General features: G+C 36.0%; 1 protein-coding gene across 1 annotated transcript in view; it reads right to left on the bottom strand.

Moving 5' to 3' along the window:
* Window positions 1–860: 860 nt before the first annotated feature.
* The window catches only part of LOC149789025 (U3 small nucleolar ribonucleoprotein IMP4-like), a 36,921-nt gene continuing 16,303 nt past the window's right edge, over window positions 861–21,478 (bottom strand). The window contains exons 3-9 of the mRNA XM_089975187.1: window positions 20,827–20,910; window positions 19,528–19,637; window positions 14,173–14,305; window positions 11,159–11,313; window positions 9,793–9,887; window positions 3,408–3,484; window positions 861–1,035 (exon numbers count right to left, since the gene is read on the bottom strand). Of these exons, the coding sequence (XP_089831313.1) occupies window positions 923–1,035; window positions 3,408–3,484; window positions 9,793–9,887; window positions 11,159–11,313; window positions 14,173–14,305; window positions 19,528–19,637; window positions 20,827–20,910 (767 nt within the window). The 3' untranslated portion in view covers window positions 861–922. The remainder of the gene's footprint in view (window positions 1,036–3,407; window positions 3,485–9,792; window positions 9,888–11,158; window positions 11,314–14,172; window positions 14,306–19,527; window positions 19,638–20,826; window positions 20,911–21,478) is intronic.

Below are 21,478 nucleotides of genomic sequence, written 5' to 3'. Positions count from 1 at the left end.
ACATCTAATTATTATAGGCAATTCACCAAAATACATCCAATTAAGTATAATTGGTGCTGAGCTATGCTGGTCACAAACACATTCCATGTAAAGCTATTAGATTATTTTTCAAAGGCCATAAATCTACCACATCATGGCCTATGAGACAATGTACACACAAAATTGCACCAAAATGTGTTGAATAGCTCCTGAATTATTCTGATTACAAGGATGGACAGATGCAATACTGATAGAAAAGGGGCAATAAACCTGAAAAGAGGAAACCTTTCAAAGGCACGTCAACATGGGATACTCAACTACCACATGACATCTAAGACGTGAAATGGATAGAGAGATAAGCTGGCTGCAAGAAGCATGAATGGACAGAGAGATGGAAGAATGGAAAAGGTGATTATGATTGGATTCCCATGTCTTGATATGAGGACCCAATTAATATCTTCAGAATGTTTATATGCAAGTTAAATTCAAGCATGTACTTGCATATCACTTCACTCCTGTTAGCTGATCTTGTCTCAAGATTTTGTTCAATATCTTCATCTTTGTTTCTTAATCTAAAAGGCAGTTTCTTCAAAAGACAACAAAACTGGGCTGATATCATGGCAGGATTTGAACCAGCCCCCTTCCTTTCTGCTCACAAGTCCAACAGTCAAACCACTGAATTATCATTACCTTTTCTTACTGTGGATACTTGAAAATTATTTACATATCTTTTGCCCTATAGTTACTGCAAAAAAAAAGATCCACGCAAAACAGTCTTTATAGGCCAATTCACAGTAGATTTTTGAAAGAATTGACTATCATAAGACTTTCCAATAAAATTATTTCCTCCAAAATGGAATTTGGGATGAGAAATAAACAAATTCTGTTTTAGAAAAACACAATTTATTCTGAATGAAAGCCCTCCTTCTTTCATCTGAACTACTCAGTCATCTGTGAGGAATCGTCTCTTCTTGGTTGTATTCATGTATGGCCTGTACACCCATTCCACATCAGCACTGTCTGCTGTCTCTATAGTTCCAAGTATAATCTGGTATGCTGCAAAATACAAAATGAGAAAAACATCTGAGTCTACAAGAAATACATGTTAATTAGGTATACCATATTTCAAGATACCAAGTCAACTTGTCATCATTAATTTCTGAAAACAGTAGAGAGAAATAAACTTATTTTCTTGGATGAAATTCTAAAGCATAATTTTATCAAAGAAAAATTTGTTTTATACCTGATTAGTATGAGAGGAAATCACTTAATCATCAAAGGATAATACTGATCATCAAAGGAAAATACTAACATGAAAGCAGCAGCAAATTCATAACAGAAATGGCACATTAATTAGGCATATCAATATTTTCTTCTCATTCATCTTGTTTAAATGTGTTATATTAAATTTCACAACCATATTTGAGGCATGTATTTTTGTGAGGAAAAAATGTCTGGCAAGAACCATTCAAATTTCAGGATATATATCTATCTTTATCCTCAAGCACCTCAGTCAAGAGACATAGACTGAAAACTATTGAGATGTTCACCTTAAAACCATTTGTGTACTTGCTGCACATAAAAGGAAAAATGTGCATACCCAACTGACATTTGCTCTTGGGCCAACCTAAGAAACTACCTAAGATGCTAAAACTTCAGGGTGGAGGTCATATGAATCAAACAGTAGTTTCTTTAGTAACATGGTCACCACATCTACATATATAAGTCTATGTTTTCAAGCAATAGATGTGATGTTTACTGCCTGCAATAATGTCAATAATTCAGTCATTTTGGGATCTGCATCTCCTTGAACATGTATACATGTGTTCCTCATTTTTATTTGTTCATTTTTTTTAGAATATTAAAACTAGACATTGTAAATACTGGATGTATATGACATTCTTTTTTTTTAATGAAATGAACTGTTTAAAATATTCAACTGAATAAAATAAAAAAGGACAGTAGGCAGTCTGCTTGTTTACAACGAGAGCTTCTGTTTGGTTTGAAATGCCAATACACTGACAGTTTTAGGGACTCCATGGTGATTATCAGGTTAGAAATTATAAATTGATGAATGAAATGACATAGATTTATGCTTTTAAAAATAATATCCTTGATGTATTTCATTTTTAAAATTGGTAGGGGGTACAAAAAAATAATGAGGGCATGCAAATACTATACAAGTGTCTGTATGATGCAGACTACCTGCAAGTTATTTATTTTCTCATCTCACCCAGATTCACAACTGGTCACCAGAAACAATTCACAATTATTTTTTTTAATACTTGGTTTCCACTATTTCATTTATTATCATAAAATATCCAATTTGTATTTGAAATTTACTCGATATACCTAAAAAATCCCACTGGCCAAGTAGGCTAGCTACTCATTTTTAAACCCAGTCCACAATGAAATTAGCTGTCAGTGGTGGTAAGTTTGCTTGCTGAATCCACCGACAAAGCAGTTTAAAGAAAGAATATAGTCTAAAATGAAAGTTATTTTGTAGAAACCACTATTTAAGTCACTATACCCTTGACATCTGACCTTTTCTTCATCCCGAAACCCATATTTTTCTATCTTATGTAAGATACAAACCATCTGCAAAATCTGGTCAAGGTACCGAGTCAAAGTAGTCAAATTAGCTTTAACAGTGAACCTTTTATTCCCCAAATCTAACTTTCTTCCTCATCAAAAAATACAAGCCATCACAAAAAGTATGGTCAATGTGCATAGTTTAAGACTAAAGTTTTTGTGCTGAAACCACATTTTTCTTCTCAAAGCCAAATTGATCTTGACTGTGGACCTCAGACCACAAAATTGGCAGATTTCTTTCCTATCCCAAATGAAAGCTATCTACAAAGTTTGGCTGACATATGGGTTCTTGAACTAAAGTTAGTATGAAGACCAAAATGGATCGGATGAACAGATGGATATCAGAACATGATATGCATTGCCTTACAGCGAGTGTACCCCCCCACTTAATGAACTCAGGGATAAGTGATCGTGTTGTGAAAAAGAACATTATATGCTCTGCCAAATTTTCATTATATCAACATTTTAGTCAAAGGGAAAATAACCTTTCTATCTCTACAAGTGTCCTAGACTAAACAATGGCTATTCTATGACATTACCTGATTCTATCTCTACAAGTGTCCTAGACTAAACACGGGCTATTCTATGGCATTACCTCTACGAGTGTCCTAGACTAAACACTGGCTATTCTATGACATTACTTGATTCTATCTCTACAAGTGTCCTAGACTAAACATTGGCTATTATATGACATTACCTGATCTTTTGGGGACTTGAGCACCATTAATTAAGATGTTTTTGAGCTGACATGTTCTGCTTGTGTATTAGTCAAAGTAGAAATCGTTTTGAGACAACTGATTAAAGAATGACTTTAAACATTAAAAGCTTGTACATACATTTCATTTCAAATCTTGGTCCAACCTCCTTCATTTCTATGTCTCTTCCATTTTCTGTTTTCTTGAATGTGTGGTGTCTGAAGAGAAATTACAATTTCCAATGAAATATACTCACCAAGGGTTAATTAAAAACCTGTTCAATAATATTGCTGCAAGTTGTACTTGAAATGAATGTGTAACACAAAGGACATTCCATGGCAGTGAATGTTTTTAAAAAGTACACAGTTTGGGTGGGTTTTAGGTGAAACTTATACCGTACTAAAATGCTTGTAAGTCAAGTTCAACAGCAAACAACATGGACTCTGATCAGCAATTGCATAATGCACTGGCAGATAAAAATCTACATTGTTTGTTCTACTCATTTATCTGTAAAATCTGCTGACCCAGATATGACACTGCATTATGTGACAGCAGTTGTACTTGGGAGTATATATGGTATTGTGAATTCTGTTTCTATTAAAACACTTACCAGATCAAATGAATATTAGGAATATAAGCACAACTAACTCCCAAATCTAGCCCTCCCAAAGATCAAATCTGTCTATGACATGTAAACAAAGGACAATAACTCTTGCCCATTACCTTCCCCTGCTGTCTACATATGGCACCAGTTTATGTTGAGTAGAACATCATGTAATCAGATGCATGCATTGCAGGGATAATGAGAGGTTATTAAAACAATGTGTCTGATCAATTAAGCATTCTAGGTGAAACATAATTTGCTAAAATATTTGTTATGTCCTTCGAATATGTTCCTAATCACATTAATGACTGGAAATTAGGTAATAGGTGGCGGGATGTTGAGCATCTAATGTTCATCTCAGGTAAACTCTGAGGGGAGAATACTGGATTGAAGGTTAACCGATTCTCCTAATTGCCATCAATGGAGGTGATGTGGCTTACATGTGGAAAGCAGAAATAATGAGATCTTTGTACCACATACAATTTTTATGGCAAATTCACTGAAGACTACTCTCAGTGCTCATCCTGAGGTTGTGATTGTATCAATTGGGTCTGGTAGCCACTTACGTGACTGGGACTTCCAGATAGAGTGTTTATCACTGTGCAGCCAATTGTAGTAAACAAAACTCTAGAAGGTTGACTGCACACCAACCTATGGCCATGATGGAGATATAAAGGACAAGGCAAGGCTCTCATAAATTACTCTTATCTTGCGAGCTGAGATCATCATGAGGCAACTCTGTTATAGTGATATGTCAAGAGTATGCAGTGCATATTACCCACTTAAACCACAGTAAGAGGGCTTGAAGGGTTATGTCCTCTTTCCCAGATTCAACTGTGAGAAAGAGGTGTCTTTGAACTTCACATAGGGGCTCAGACTGCTTCAGATGAAGTCTGAGCAAAACATACCAAGGCCTTTTTAACAGCCTCCTGGGATGTGTCAATTCTGGAGAGAAGCCATATGATGTTTTGAATGCCCATCAACAGCAAACAATTTCTAGTGATGAAACTGGGTTGTGCCCTAATGACGACCAAGCTATCTGACTGAAACTGAAGGTAGTCCCATTCAACTGAGACGGAATGTAGTTCACTGACTCTGCAAGCCGAAGCAAGCACTATCCTGAACAAGGCTTTGTATGAAAGGAAGGTCCTGTCAACTTGACAACTTAGCCATGTCAGAACCCTGGAAAGATACCATTTAGGACAACGATGTTAAGTTAAAACTGAAAAATGTGTTGGTGAAGTTATCTTGTAAAAACTAAAGTCAGGATGATGAACAATTATGAAGCTAAAGTTGGACAACAGTCAGATATGTCTTTGTTATGATCAAGATCCTCCCTACCATAATAATGGAACATAACCTTAATAGTACCTGGAGCCAACCCTTTCTCCTTGAACAGGCAAAGAAAAGATCAGCAGCTTACGGGGATGAGGCACCCAAAAGTGATGATGTTCTGACTTTGTGCCAGTCCTAGAAAAGGTGCCACTTCTCTTCACAAATCTTTCAAGTGGAGGGCCTTCTTGCTCATGCAATTCATTCAAAGGCTGAAGGGTTGAATTGTTTCTGCTGGAAGGCTCTCTGGACAAGGACTAAGTGTGAAGGAGAAGATGGTCCAGGATTGGATGGAACATCAGGGTTTGAGGGTATTTGAGACGTTCTGGTCCCACCAAGATCTTTCTGGATAAATCTATCACTAGATTGAGAAACTTGGTTTCCTATCCCCATGATACAACTGTCTCATATACTGAGTAGCAGACTGTCTTCATGCATATGATTGGGATCACAGCTGGCTTTAGGGATGAGCAGTGATTGATCAGAGATGATGTTTAAAACAATGGTTGCTGTGCAGAACAATTGAAGGTCAGTTCTTGGACTGTCAGCAATCCAAAATGCCTCTATCTTGCCACCGCACAGCAAAGACATTCCAAAGTGAGGCTCATAGGGGTCAAGGCGGATGTACATTGCTGACCTTGAATGCATGTCAGAAAAAAACTGCCATAGACACCTAGTCCAATAATGAAGATGTGACCACTATATTGCAAACAAGCTTCAAAGTGGTGTGCAGAAAGTATTTATCCACCATAGAAGCAGACGAAGCTAGAATGATTGCATTGTAGTGTCTAATGCCTGGAGATCTGGGAAAATGTTGTCAAAATGGGTCTTTTACCAGTGAGATTGCAAAGAATGCTGGAAGCTGACTCTCAGAGTAAAGAAGGCTTTGGAATTGCATGGGTCGCTGATCTTGGCAGATAGATCCAGCATTTTTTTCACTTGACTGTAGGAAAATACGGAAGGAAGGACTAAACTCTACATTGTTATAACCAAATTAGGCCTTGCCTTGTATGCTGGTCTGGAAGGGGATGTGTGTCTGTGGTAGACATTCTGACTTCGACAACACCTCACAAAATCCTCTACTGCTGCCTTATAGCTATAATCAGTTGAGGGATCTGAGTAGGAACTATCATCATCCCGACACTCAGTGTGCAGGCTGCCCTGGAGAAAATCAAGATCAATATCCAGATAGTACATTCCCAAAGGCCTTCGTCTATAACAATGATTTGCCACATCTAAAGGACAGAGTTCTCAAGTTGATATGGATGGTTTGTCAAAATCAAATTAACCAGTATGTGTCAGGTGTATGGATGGCAGTGCACATGGCTGTGCTGTAACTGTAATGTTTGGCAGATGGATGGATCTATAAATCTGATCCCTGGCAATGTGAATGATTTATAGCTCTACTTGATAAAACACAGGATAATATGTAATGGAAGCCATATGTCAATGAATAGTATGAATCAAGAACCAGTTGATTGGATGGTACAGTTGGTAGCCAATATGGCATCAAATCTTAAGTGCGGCTAGACGGTATGGAGATCCGAATGGCTGGACGGTATGGTCAGCAGCTGAGATGTTATCAAAACTGAGGACAGCATATGTTTATGTCAGAAAACACATGACACATTGTTTATTGACGTGAACATGGAGAAACAAATTGTGCTTGGTTGTACTCAAAGGTCTGAATATGTTATGGGACTGAACAGTGGCTCCAACAAAATTGCAAATGAGATGGAAATAATTAACTGACTGCTTGAAGGGATCTGCCATTCACACATGTCACAGTGTTATGTGCAAAATAGCCAAGACTGTATTACATTCAGGTCAACTATATGACAGCATCTCGCAAATAAATATGTTCTTTGAATATACATTAACTTTAGTGCAAATGACAATCTTTTCGCTAGCATGAGTTACAAATAATATTATTAAAGCTAATCACATCTGTGTATACTATTTACCTTCAGACATTGATGTCCGTTTGCATTAATGATGACTAAAGATGCCAAACAAATAGAAGCCCAGGTGATGAATAAATACAACTGGCAGCGAGCAACAAACTTGTTGTCTGAACATACCAACAGGATATCAAAGACAAAGGTCATTTGTATTACAAAGCAAGCAGATTTTGGAAGCTAACTTTGGAATCTTTCAAGTGTGCTGATTTTTGTTGTTGTTTATTTTGGGGGAACATACAAAGTCGGCCAACATAGGAAAGCTAACTTTGGTTCCTTTCTTTTTTTTCGTTATTCACAGGAATTTTGAAAATAAATTGAAACAATGGAACAATTTATAAAGTGACACAATATAATGATTTGTGCAGACATCAATGAACCAGCATCGCCCAAAAGATTTTCAGAAAATAAAATGATTTGATGAATTCGTTAAGGCCAGAAAAGAAGATGATTTTGCCAAAAAATATGAACATTAATGTGGTTGAAATCCAGTGTACTATGATCTCATTCCTGGAGAGGCTGTCAATAAGATGGGGGTCAAAAGCATGAGAATCAGCACAACTGGTGAAAATTTTTTAAAAATCTGACTTTAGTCCTTGTAGTTTCTGCTAATTTTTCACAACATGAGAAAGCTATATAAAAAAATCATGCACCAAAAGAATGGATTGGAGAACGGTTGGGTTGATGAAAAAATGCTGCAGTGGATTAATGAGTTTTATCTCAAGTTCATAGTTTTACATTTTTTTAAATAAAGTTTTTGTTTGGAGCGTATTTTCCAACATGTAATTTTCAAATAATTGAAGAAGTGTCCCACAATGTACAACTTGACAAAAAAAAACAAACAACTGATGTGTCCCAGAACAAACAGTACACAAATTACTTTAAAATTGTCAGAACAAATACAGTGTCTCAACATATACGGTAAATAGGTAACTGCTGTGAAAGATCCATTATCTGGATTCACAGAACATATTTTAATGGCTGCTGAAAATAAGGCATAATGCCTTGGTGAAAACTAGGTGAAAGGTGACAAAAATACAACCAGATAATGTGTGTATGCTTAAAGAATTTTGTTTGTACTAGATGGGCATTTACATAGACGAAATAGAAGCAAGCATTTGTGTGTGTGTGTGTGTGTGTGATTAAGATTTTTAATGTAGCTTTAACAATTTTTTAGTCATATCGCTACGATGTCTGCAGTGTGGCAGTTTATAGTGATGTCTGGCAATGGGGCATCATGCCGCAGACATGTAGCATGATGTACCACCCAGTCACATTATCCTGACACCAGGTCGACTAGTCCTAACACTAACCTCTTAATGCTGAGCACCAAGCGAGGCAGCCGTTAGTACCATTTCTGTAAGTATTTGGTATGACTCGGCCGGGGTTCGAACCCGTGACCTCCCACATTCGAGGTGAACGATCTAACCACTATTTGTAACATCTGTGAATACCAGTACCTCAAATATAAGTGAATTTAAAACATAATTAGAATTTCATTTAAATAAAACACATATCCCCAAGCTTCCCTGCTCTGCCCTCCATCCTAAAGTTTTGAGCCTCTTGGGCTGGTCCCTGAGAGCAAGGGCTGCTCCATGGTCATATGTCAGCCAGTTGCTTGCATTTGTCTTTTAATGCCCAGTAAGTATATGTATAGTTATATAGTGCAGTCTCAATAGTTTCCAGGCTAAAACTTGGGGGCTTAGTCCCTTCAGGATGCAATGTGTCAATTAATCAATCTTCCTGGGCGCTATGTCAGTTGCATGTATCAATATTACTCTTCACACCCAGTAAATATATATATGGCTACTGGGTGGGGATCTTGACTGTTTCCAGTTTGTGACCCAGTATCTAAATCCCTGAGGTAGGGATGGGATTTGGGGTCAACTGCCATCTAGGGGTCACAAAATGAAGGAAATCTACGAGGAACAATCAGTGCTGTAATACCCCAAACAAGGGTCAAAAGTGGTCAAAATTTTAAAATCAAATTCAAAACCAAAAGTTTAACTTTACCTAGCAACAAAATGACTGCAAAAGCAATTATGATTGAACTCAACCAATATTCTAAGAAACATTAAAAAAGAGACACAAATGTGACATGTGAGTCTGTGTGATTTGATTTTTAATATAGCTTTAATAATTTTTCAGTCATATCGCTACAATGTCTACAGTGTGGCAGTTTATAGTGATGATTAGCACTGGGGCATCATGCTGCAGACATGTATCATCATGTTTCACGCAGTCACATTATCCTGACACCAGGCCAACCAGTCCTAACACTAACCTTGTAATGCTGAATGCCTAGTGAGGAAGCTGTTATTGCCATTTTTATAAGTCATTAGTATGACTCAGCCAGGAATCGAACGCATGACCTCTTACATCAAAGGCAGATGCTCTAACTACTTAGGCCATGGGAGTGTTATCATAAATCATAAATGTGACATAAATTTTAACTTGTGTAAAGAAAAACAGTTGCTACAACCATAACTCTCTGTGATTATTCAAAATGATACAAATAATTTTTGCATCAGTTCTATCATGCAAAATGATCTAAAGGAAAAGTAAGCATATGTAAATAAGCAGATATCTGGGTACAAGAGAATTTACTAAGTAGGTTTAAAAAAGTTTTTACCTGAATGATATAAAGTCATTATCATTAGCAAATGTGACAACTCTCTTGGTATCTTCCTTAGGTACTGGAAACAGGTATTTCAGAATACTTTTGATCTGAAAAGAAACAAAAGTACATTGACAGTTATTGATTTAATCCTTCACATTACAGCCATAATATTGAATGAATTATGCTTATATCCTGTCTCTTTAAAAAGCAGGACCTAAATCCACATATACATCAGTCAAAATGTCCCTGGCACTCATCATTAAATATTAAACAAGGTCCGTTTATAATAATAATAATAATAATAATAATAATGAGGACTTTGTATATAGCGCCTAATCTTTAGAAGCTTTAAGCGCTTTACAACATTAGACAACACCTATAAGATAAGAAACATAATAATACTATTACAAAAACAAACAACATGAAATTAGAAAAACATTAAAAAATAAAAAAAACAAGCTGAGAATATTTCAGGTAGGAAACATTATTAGGTCATTAAGTTTGTTCTTGCAGTTGAAATAAGTGAGTTTTGAGAGCCCTTTTGAATGTGATAACTGTGTCTTTGTGTCTAAGTTCAGTGGGCAATTCATTCCATGTTGCTGAGCCCTGGTATGCAAAAGAACGCTGTCCATATGACTTTGTTTTCGTAGTGGGGATGGATTTAATAGCTTTACTAACTGAATCCCAATCTGAATCCCACTTTCAATGACTATGGAATAGGCAAATTTTGTATTTGTTTCAGCTCTATTACCCACCAAACCAATCAATAACCAATTTACCCACCCACTTAACTATGAAATTTACCTTGAAGGAAAAAGGTTGAAACAAAAGTCAATACTGAAAGATCATATCAAATATGCAAGTAAAAACACACTGCTGAGCATAATGTCTCTGGAATAATGAAATTTTACCAAAACAGAAGTCAAAGAAGTTTAATATGTCATAAAAAATAAGTCTTCACCTCAATATTCTTCACTTTCATCCAATAATACCGATGATAAAAACATGCATCAGTGAAATGAAAATACTGTTTCCATTTATTCAGTTTTGGAATTGTTGATTCCTCATGTAAATTTTAAAGAAATCACTACTTCTGTCTCAACGAAGGACACTAACAACTTTGCATACATTAAAAGTAAGTAATAATTTTTAAAAATTGTGGAAATTTAATTTGTAAGTTAAAAGTGAGCAGGGCCTTTAAACTGCAGTGAAATTATATTTGCCTACTGTACTCCTACTGGCTGTAAAATGGTAACGGGTACAAATTTAGTACAATTAAATTACTCAAAAAAGCATTAGTTCTAAGCATTTTTAATTACAATTTTATTATCTGTCTGCCAGAATAGTCTACAATTAGACATATGTGCCCAAAAATTACCCTGTTTCCCAGTTTTGAGGAGAAGTTGTGGAAAATGAGGTGTGGAAAGGCTTCTGACATGGTTCCTACATCTGGTATGTCATGTCGCATCACTACATTTGACAAGTTGAAGTATGCCGTTGGGCCATATGGAAGATGACTCACAACCAGTCCATCTGAAATCAACATAAGATATTTGTAAATATAAACATATTCAAAGTTAAAGTCAAAAGTCTCTTTATCTGAGCATGAGAAAATAAGATAGCAAAAGACAAATGACCATCCATCAACAACTTTACACTGCAGCTTTGCAATCTTGAATGTTTTCATTGCTAGATACACAATTTAAAATGGATATTCACAGCCATCTTAGTTCTTTTTTCTCCTTAGCACCTCTGTCCACTGTAGCAACAACAAAGACATGGGCAGACATCCAATAAAGAAAAGTTATAGTTATTTTCTTTTTTTGTTGATAAAAAAGCATGCTTAAAATTTAATGACAAAAAATATTCCGGTGCTCAAGATGCAAAACTGCAATATTGTAAAAATAAAAAATAAACAGATGCTAAACTTTTTGGAAGTATTACAAAATATGGTATTCTGATTGGTACTTAGCTCTGAGGAAATGCCTCAGATATGTGTGTGTGTGCGTGTGAGTAATATGTCTGTACAGGGTAATCATTTCTTGCGTATCTTTAAATGTATGCAAACATTAAAAAGCCATGAATATTGGTACTTTGCAAAAAATGTTAATCCACATTATTCCAATAGTTAGTTTGCTTTTAAAAGCACTTGCAACACATTATTTACTATATCATGCCTTTCCTTGCACACACTGACGGAAATTTACCAGTCTGACCTGGGCAGGTATCTGACACAAGACTTGTGGATAACAAGTCCAATGCTCTATCATTCTGAAAAAGTCAAGTATGTGTCCATCTCTATCATTCAATCCTTCAAAGATTATATTCTGTGTAATCACATTTCATAATCTGTCAGCTAGTTTATTATGTATATGGCTTTTTCCAAACAACTAAGCATTTTTATTTTTCTCAAATGGTAATATAATGAAGTTTATGCTTTAAGGAGTAACAAGAACCATTGGCTTAAGTTCTGATGACACATGCTTTAAGGAGTAACAAGAACCATTGGCTCAGGTTCTAATGACACATGCTTTAAGGAGTAACAAGAACCATTTGCTCAGGTTCTGATGACGCATGCTTTAAGGAGTAACAAGAACCATTGGCTCAAGTTTTGATGAAACATGCTTTAAGGAGTAACAAGAACCATTGGCTCAAGTTCTGATGACACATGCTTTAAGAAGTAACAAGAACCATTGGTTCAAGTTCTGATGACATATGCTTTATGGAGTAACAAGAACCATTGGCTCAAGTTCTGATGACACATGCTTTAAGGAGTAACAAGAACCATTGGCTCAAGTTCTGATGACATATGCTTTATGGAGTAACAAGGATCATTGGCTCAAGTTCTGATGACACATGCTTTAAGGAGTAACAAGAACCTCTGGCTCAAGTTCTGATGACATATGCTTTAAGGAGTAAGAAGAACCACTGGCTCAAGTATCTACAAGATTTTCTGACAGTAAGAAATGTAAGAATAATAACAATTCTCAAAAGCTGACAGAAAATTGAAGGACTGCATGCAGTACAAAAGTAATAAAGAACCATGAGCAAGACATTAAGAACAATACTCCTGAAAGCAAAAATACCTACTGGCAAGATACAGTGGAACACATTAGCACAAGCATTATGTTTTCAAAGAATGCAGGCATAAATGTAGAAATATTCCTCCAATATAATGTAACTTCAGGTAAAATATGATACTAACAGGTTTATTGCACATCCTAAGACAGGAATAAAAAAGTATAATTTTTTAAAATTAAAAATAATTGGGAGGATCAAGTTTAAAAGAATGTTCTGAACATAAAAATACCAAAAAAATAATTTAAAAAACATGGTGATTTCATCACAAGTTTTGAATTCATGGTCTCTAGTTTGGCATCCAGATTGCCCATCCTAGGACAGGAGTGATAAAAGAAGACATGAATAGAAAAAAATTGTTTTTAAACATTAAAAGAAATATTTTCATCATCAAGTTTAAAAGAAAGTTTGAAAATAAAAATACCAAAAAGTATTTAAAAAATTGAGAGTCTGATGTAATTTTGAAATGCACAAACTCTTGTTTGGTAAGTGGGACACACAGAAAGAAGAAAAAAAAAGACAAATATGAGTATCTATATACAAAATGTCAATTTTTCAAAACTTGTAAAGAATGCATTTTATTTGCAGGATGGATGATCTCATATATTAGTGCTGCACATTATGCAGACCACCCATTGAATGACCATCCACTGAATCCCCCATAGAATGACCATCCACTGAATCCCCCATTGTATCCAAAACTAGCTGTGAAAGAGCAAGATGGAAACAGGTAAAATTTGGCCTGAAGTCAGTAATTGTGTCACAATCTCCTGCATCAATATTGCTAATTGGCTGGCACATCCATTTGTGACTAAAACATATATGCATCTACCCCCCCAAAAAAATCTGACAATGTCATAGTAGTGGAATGAGTCATCCTTCTCATGTGGAGTGGGGCATGGTAGCATCCCCCACAAGGCTCAAATGATTCTGTATTCAGATGAATACTGGTCTTGCATGATTTTTGTTTCTTCTTGCCTTTTGCCAATTTTTTTTTACAGTACTACAGACCAGGTGTCCTTGGAGCACAAACTGCATATGGATTTAATGGGAGGCTTATTCCATTCTGTGTTTTCTATGGAAGTGAAGTCTAAAAACTGGCAACACCTAGTGGTGGCAAATGGACATGTGCTACTGCCATTGTCTATATAAAAAAGACAGAAAAGAAGAATTATCATTTTTATTTTTTTAGTAGTGCTTGATTCTGGTAGAAGCAGGCTTATCTCCAAATGTTAATGTAATTGGGGAATGTATTCAAAGGAGAAACACTGTAATATCCATACTATTATATAAATAAATGAATACACTATGTACCTGGAACACCCCTATGCTCATGTAGTAGAATGAGATCTGTTACATCATTGGCTCTGCAGGCATCAACTAGCTGCTTGACTTCATAGTTACCTCGATTTATCCTCTGACTGTTCGGGAATATCAGCCGTATTTCCTGAAGAAGCACGATACTGGCATTGATTATTAAAATAAATTAAACATGCCTTTTTTTATAGACCTAACTATTACATAATGGTCAGGATTTTGAAAAAAGCTTCATATATTTAATTTCTCAAAAAACTGTAAAGTTACTTTTTTCATAAGTTAACAATTTCTGTAGATTTATTGCTGCTAGAAATCAAACTAAAGATATCAAGACCCCCTTCTCAATCCAGAAAGTTATGTACCAATGAAAATGTAATTTGGTACTTAAAAAAATTAAATTTATATTAATTAATGAAATTAGATAATAAAATAAGTTCTTAAAAAGAAAAAATTAACAATGAAATGTTATACATTAATGCATTGCATTGTAACCGATAACGAATGACACTCATTAAATACTTGAATTCAATACTTTTTCTTCATAAAAAATTTGGTAGACATGAAAACTGCTGTTTAAAATTGTGAAACTGCTGTACTTTAAGTTCAAGAAATTCAGCAATTTTTGAGTATTATAATAACCTGACATCTGATCATGTGAATCAAATCTATCAACTATATTTTGTGTGTTTGTAAAGCATGTATGCAGACAAGAAAGGTCTCAAGTTAAACCAATTAAAAAAAGCTATAAATATGCTCACAAACACTCACATCATTTTTCATACAAGTGGTGTCTATTTACTTATGCTAACAAGGAATTTTGTCAAAAGAATTACAAAAACTTAATAAATTTCCAGTAAAATGTTTTTTTGATAAAACGAACCAAATCATAATACCTCATGAGAACTACTAGCTCACAAGAAAAGCCCTTCTAAGCTAAAACTTTTTAACTAAGGCCCTAAAAGTTAAATACCCACATAGGTGATACTTTGATATAGTAATCTCCCCTTGATATAGGGATTGTGACCGAATCCTGTGAATACTTCAGTTACTAGGAGCAGACTGTATGCTCTCTAGATGATGTAACTGTGGGGAGACTAGAGAGTATATGTACCTATAGCCTAAAGCTACAGTAGTACCTATACTTGCACTTTCCAAGACCCCATCTGAAGTGCTTACTGACAAGAAATTCACCCTTCCCATGATTGCTGTATCTCTGTAATACTCTCCATATCAGCCATGTGACCTGACATTGATAACAGTTGAATGCTGACTGGTCTTTGTTGATTAGCATGTTAACAGGTGAAGAAACCCTGGACGAACCTGCTGATGGAGAAGGAGGAGAAAAAACTCTAGTGACAACAAACCCAAGACTTGCTTGACTGATACTTGGTAGGGTGATTCTTGAGATTTAGCAAAAACAATTGAGCTTGTGTGTAGACACACTTCATCATCTCTAGGTGAATAAGTGACACTCACACTTCCTGTTGAATCTGAGATGAAGCTGACAAAACTGTCTAAATGGGCTTAGCACCATGCTAGCAGAACATCTTGATTTGGGTACAGTTATTTATTAACAATCACTAAGTACTCCCTTTGAACTGAAAACTATCATGCAGTGAATCCATATCCAATATCTACTGTGGCACTCAACTGGGCACTAGGGTTCACTGAGTGTATTGTCTGAACCAACAGAAAGCTTTGTGGTGTGAAGCAGGCAATCTGTAAAGATCAGTGCCTATTGTAGATGCTGCCAATGCAACTGTAAAGTGACTAATGTTTCCCATCATTCTTATGCAAGTGAAAAAAAAGAAGAAAAGAAGAGGAGTACAAAATTGAAAAACTGTTGGAATGGCCATACAATTTAATTAGGCAATTTACTTATGACCATAATAAAAAGTAAAACTGAAAGGATCAAAGTTAAAACGTTTTAGTTTTATTACATTGAGAGCAAATTTTTCAGTAAAGTATGCTCCTCCAAGAATACTTACAAAATCACTTTATGTTAGGAATACCAGACTGCTACCTCATGAATCAAGCCCTACTAAAAGATGAAAATCATCTTTTCCTGTCTATCCCAATAGGCAAATTGCAATAACTCTTGGTAACTACCTCCCCTTGTCACTGTCAGGCGTCGCTAGCTTTTGTCAAACTAATAAGGATGCTCGCGTGATGGAGAGTGGTTGGGAGGGTTTTTAAGTAATGTGATTGAGTTAAGTATTCTTGGAGAAACATAATTTACTTAACACATTAATCCCTAGCTACGAGTTAATGTGGCAGGAGGTAGTAGCCTCCTGCAGAGCTCTGTAGCATCATGGTCATGCATGATACACTAAAGTGGGTGGTATTATAGAAAGGTAGACAGATGTAGCTCTACAATGATAGCAAATAATCTGGAATTTCTAGCTGCACTACAAAATAAAGAGTGAAAAACCTAAATGTTTGGAATCGATTTATTTCTATCCAAAACTGGCCCTTGGTCAGAATCCGATTTTGTGTCTGGATTTTAGACTTTTTGGTCTCAGATATAAAGCAAACCAGTATGAACTGCAAACAGACATATGAACCTTTGCAAAAAAATAGGACAAGATGGGCATTTGGAATAAAGAGTGGTCTCGATACAAAAATAATGGGTCCGTTTAGCACAAAACAAAAAAAAAAAACTTCAACTTTTACCCTTCTGCTCATGTGCGAGTCAAATAGCCAATGAAAAACGATGTTTCTAACACAAATAGGCAGTATGTGATTGAAAGATCACCTGGGATTTTGGTGTTTTCGGATGCATTCAGAAATAGCTTTCAAAATGTGTTTCCTACTCGAATTTCAGGCGAAAACAACAAAAACCTCCAGGGATTAATGTGTTAAAACTTTGCTTTCTCCTTCAAATATGATCCCCAATCACATTACTTTAAGAGAAAGTAAGTAATATTAGGAGGGACTGCAAGCATTCGACCTCTGCCTTGGATATCCTTCTAGGGAATGATGGTTGGCTTCCCCATGTGAATGATAACCTGTTCTCCTAATCCTCAATGAAATCAAGTTTTGTTGGAAGCTGACTCAGCACATTTGATGATCCTGAGTATGAAAAAGGAGGAAGTTGTACCAGATTCAGGTAAGCGATGAACTCCATACCCAGATGGGCAAAAAGCTGAGATGGACGAAGGTCTGGCTTTTTCAAGTTCACTAGAAAACCTATATGATTAAAAAGTGAGAGAAGATCATTTCTGCCTTGGTGTAGAATAAAACTTACCATATGTTTCTGTTGGATGTTGTCCTGGTAATCTATTGTTGTTGTAGATAAAGTCGACTCGAACAGTGTAACAACAAGATTCATAACCTTAGTAAAGCCCAATGGCTGATGTTGAGGTCAATGGGTAGGATTTGAAACTGACAAACGGTGTCATCGTAAGCACACACACTTCCAAGAAATTCTGAGGAACATGAAAGTATGTATCAGTCAGATCAAGACTGCAAATTCATCCCTTTGGACAGAGAGACAGATTGATCTCACCGTCTTCATCTTGAATTTTGGTGGGGAATAAATTTACTGAGGTGACTCAAGTCAATGACTGGCCTCAACATGCCATTCATTTTCTGAATAAGAAACAGCTTTGCATAAAATCTTTGCTACTGTGGCCTGTGCACAATCTGCACTGCCTGCTTTTTGATGAGTGACCATGTTTACAGGAAGGAGGCATGAAATCAGTGAAATTTGGTTTCTCACTGCTTCTGTATGATTGCCTCTTAGATTGGTTAGACTGTTTTCTCCTGGCACAGGGTTGGGATCAATATTGGTGCATAAGATCCCTTTCCCTAAGCCATGCAATGCCCCTTCACAATGGCAGGGCTAAGTGTTTCCAAATGCCTGCGTGGGTTGAGCAGTGAGCTGTAGAGGCAGTTCCTGAGCTGCCTTCCTCCAAACTTCTTTGAGTCTTCCCACAAAAACAATGGTGACCCAAACAGGGTTGGCCATAAAGGGAAGGTATAATGAGGTTGAGTGATCTGGGCAGCAGACATGTGACATGGTATATCAGGTCTTAGTTTGCTGAAGCTGTCAAAGCATTGGCCATATTATGGTCAGCTGCTCAGTTAATGACAAAAACAATCCTGGCTGTTACATCCAAGCATGGCTATTGACAGATTTCTCCACAAGTGTTAACAAATGCCAATGAGGCCATGGAACACATTTTGTCCACTTTATAAAACAGTGGAGCAGACATATAACAGCCACTATATTCTTGTCAAGAGCCAGGAGATCAGCGTTGACGGTATCTACATTTTATACCAGCGAGATGAAAACATCTCTGGAACATGGTTTTCAGAGAAGAAAGCCTTAGAGTTTACGGGGTCACAAATACTACCTGAAAGCCGGTAACTGATCGCCTTAATTCTAGCAGACTGGGGAAGGAGCCAGAAAGATGGTGTCTTTTCCTCCTCATCAAGATCAACCGATTCTTTAACTCTATAGTCTTGAGTAGTAGTACGGAGTGGAGGTGGAGGACATTCCGAAACAGCCAACACCCTATAAATGTCCTCATCCTGAGTAATGGCTGATTTGAAAGAGTTTTGTTGCACTCAATGTGTGTCGAGTCCCAATCTGGGTCTGCTTGCAGCTCTGGAGAAGACATACCAGGTGGCATTCAAAACTCAATTCCATCTCCTTTGAAAATGTCACTAGCTCTCCCTTGTGGACAAGCAGTGAGTGAACATATGGAAGTCTGGCATATACACCCCATTACTAATGGAGTAATCCCCAAAAAAGTCAGGTGTTGCATTCCAAACTTAGACTATGCATTTCATACATTTAGTTGAAATATCTACTGAAATGACACAAGAAGGGAAAACGACAGCATAAATTAATAATGCAGCATGTTAAAAACTCACTAAACCCATTTCCACTACTAATGGAGCAAGCGAAAATAGTTAAAGCATGCTAACTCATAATGACTTAGCATGAGGTCAACAACAGTGTGATGTGATGTGGTCTTAAAAAGATTAGGTCTCTAAAGGTGATCAAATGAAAAATATATGATAGAAATTGTAAAAATAATGTATACAACCTGCAGTAGAATGATGAACCCACAAAACAGATCCAAAAGGACTCTTGGATGGTTCAGATGGAACAAAAAAATGGCTTGGATTGTCAGAGGATAAACTCTATGATGTTACCAGTACAGCTGCGAAGCTAAAATCTAGCGACATCTGGTGGGGCAAGGGGAGGTAAGGGTCAAAAGTTATTGCCGTTTGTCTGTTGAAATAGACAGATAAAGATGATTTTTGTCTTTAAGTAATTGCAGTATGTGTATGTATGTGTTGGAGTGGGTGGGGTATATTATTCATTAATCTGACCCTGACCTTGGCAAACTGTTTAAGCTTTGAACTGGGATCCCTGGAAGTGGTTATCATTATCTTTGGGTCTTCCACCCCTGCCCATTTGTACTCATCATCCACATGTGTTGTCAGGCCTGTATAAACCCAAAAAAAATACTAATATCATTGAAAAAATTTCAAGAATGTTTATGCAAACAATGAATTGTGGATATAGTAAAAATACAGTAAATACAATACCTATGTCTGAATTTGTTTTGATGGCACCGTAGCACAGGAAGGTTATTTAGTATTGAGGCCATTAGAGTGAAGTACCTCTCCTTAGGACACCATAATTGAATTAGGTTGATCAGATGGTAAGATATAAACTCTTTTTGAGTCCAGGACAATAACACTGACCAAACTCACACAAACTCAATGATTCTCATTTGCATAAGAAACAATATGAGCAGAGACTGGAATATGCCTCAGATGTAATACAATTCAGTTAAATGTTGGCTAATGGTATACAAAGGGCTATTTTAAATAAATCTGAGTGAGGACTGGGTCATCCAAAAGTGCTTATTTTTAATCATACATGAGTGATTAAGAGTAATCAACACTAATTGAAGTGTTTGAAATCAAACATTCAATACAAATTTGATAGGTGCTGAAAAGTGACATCTGACCCACAATGCATACACTTCATTTTCTGGAAAACCCTAAATTTTAATTATTTCCTAGTAATATAGTTTTCTTATCTTACATAAAAGAATTGGAAAATCAATTTATACACCCATATAAATTTTCACAATGAGGGAAGAAAAATACAGACAAGAGATGTCATGTAAGGGTTACTCCACATGAACAGAAAGTTTTTAACTAATAAATACTTGTAACACTTGGTATCAAAACAAATAATGCAAAAGATGTGCATCTTATAAGTAGCAAACAAATTGTACAAAATATCTCTGCTACAAAGTATAGCTGGCATAAAAGAGATGTTACTAAAACAATCATCTGATTTTGCCATTTAAACTGAATTTACTTTCCAGTATTGTTGTTGTGCCATTCACATAAAGCTTTTATATTTCAAAATATACCAACTCCAAAATTTTCCCTTTCATTAAATTTTATTAAAGTCCAATTTAAAGGTTATTCATTACTGTCATAGCTGATAGTGAGTACTGTTAACTTGTTTCCAAATTTAAGGTTTATTCCAACTTTAGCTGTTATTAGTAAATAATGAGTTTTTAAACTTGAATATGTAACCAAGTTGAGATATTTTAAGAAAACTTCTATTCTTACCATTCATTTCATACGTCACTTGTGTGTGTCTCTACTTACCATCAGCCCCTTCATCTTCCCAGTCTAAGGTCTTCTGAAGACTTATTGCATCATCTCTCAAATCTGAGGGAATTGTTTTATTTTCTGAAAAATAAATTTAAAAGCTTTAAATGTTTATCTTACAACTAATATATCAAATCTGACAAGACAAAACCCAAGCCTGGAGACCACAAAACTTGAGCTTGAGTCTGTGATTGTGTTTCTACTGTTAGCTAATCACAAATGACCTTACAAACACAACCCAACTTGAGATTAAACTCTGGCTAATGTGCTTTTTTATTTTATTTCGTAGTCAGGTGTTTAAAATGATGTTATCTTTGAAGTGGAGGAAGCCTGAAAACATGAAGTATGTATGAATATAGCAACATTTTACAACATATCAGCAAAACAATTTTGGACAAGTGAAAATAACCTCAACTGCACCAAAGCACCAGGATTCAATCAGACACTCCAATAGTTTAAAGTAATTGTGTCTTGACAGCACATGCTAGTCCCAATGGTGTTGAAAAAGAAAGAAAGGGTACAAAACTTATGTTCTAACTGCCATATGGTCACTCATACTATACAAGAAATGATGTAGTCCTTGTTTGAATACAACAAAATGGCAATGGATTACAAGCTCCAAGTCAAACCAATCAAGAATTGTAGATAC

This window comes from Sinohyriopsis cumingii, chromosome 11, assembly GCF_028554795.1.
Source record: "Sinohyriopsis cumingii isolate HCF-2022 chromosome 11, ASM2855479v2, whole genome shotgun sequence".
In the NCBI taxonomy this organism is placed as follows: Eukaryota; Metazoa; Mollusca; class Bivalvia; order Unionida; family Unionidae; genus Sinohyriopsis; species Sinohyriopsis cumingii.
This window is presented reverse-complemented; position numbering and strand designations above follow the sequence as displayed.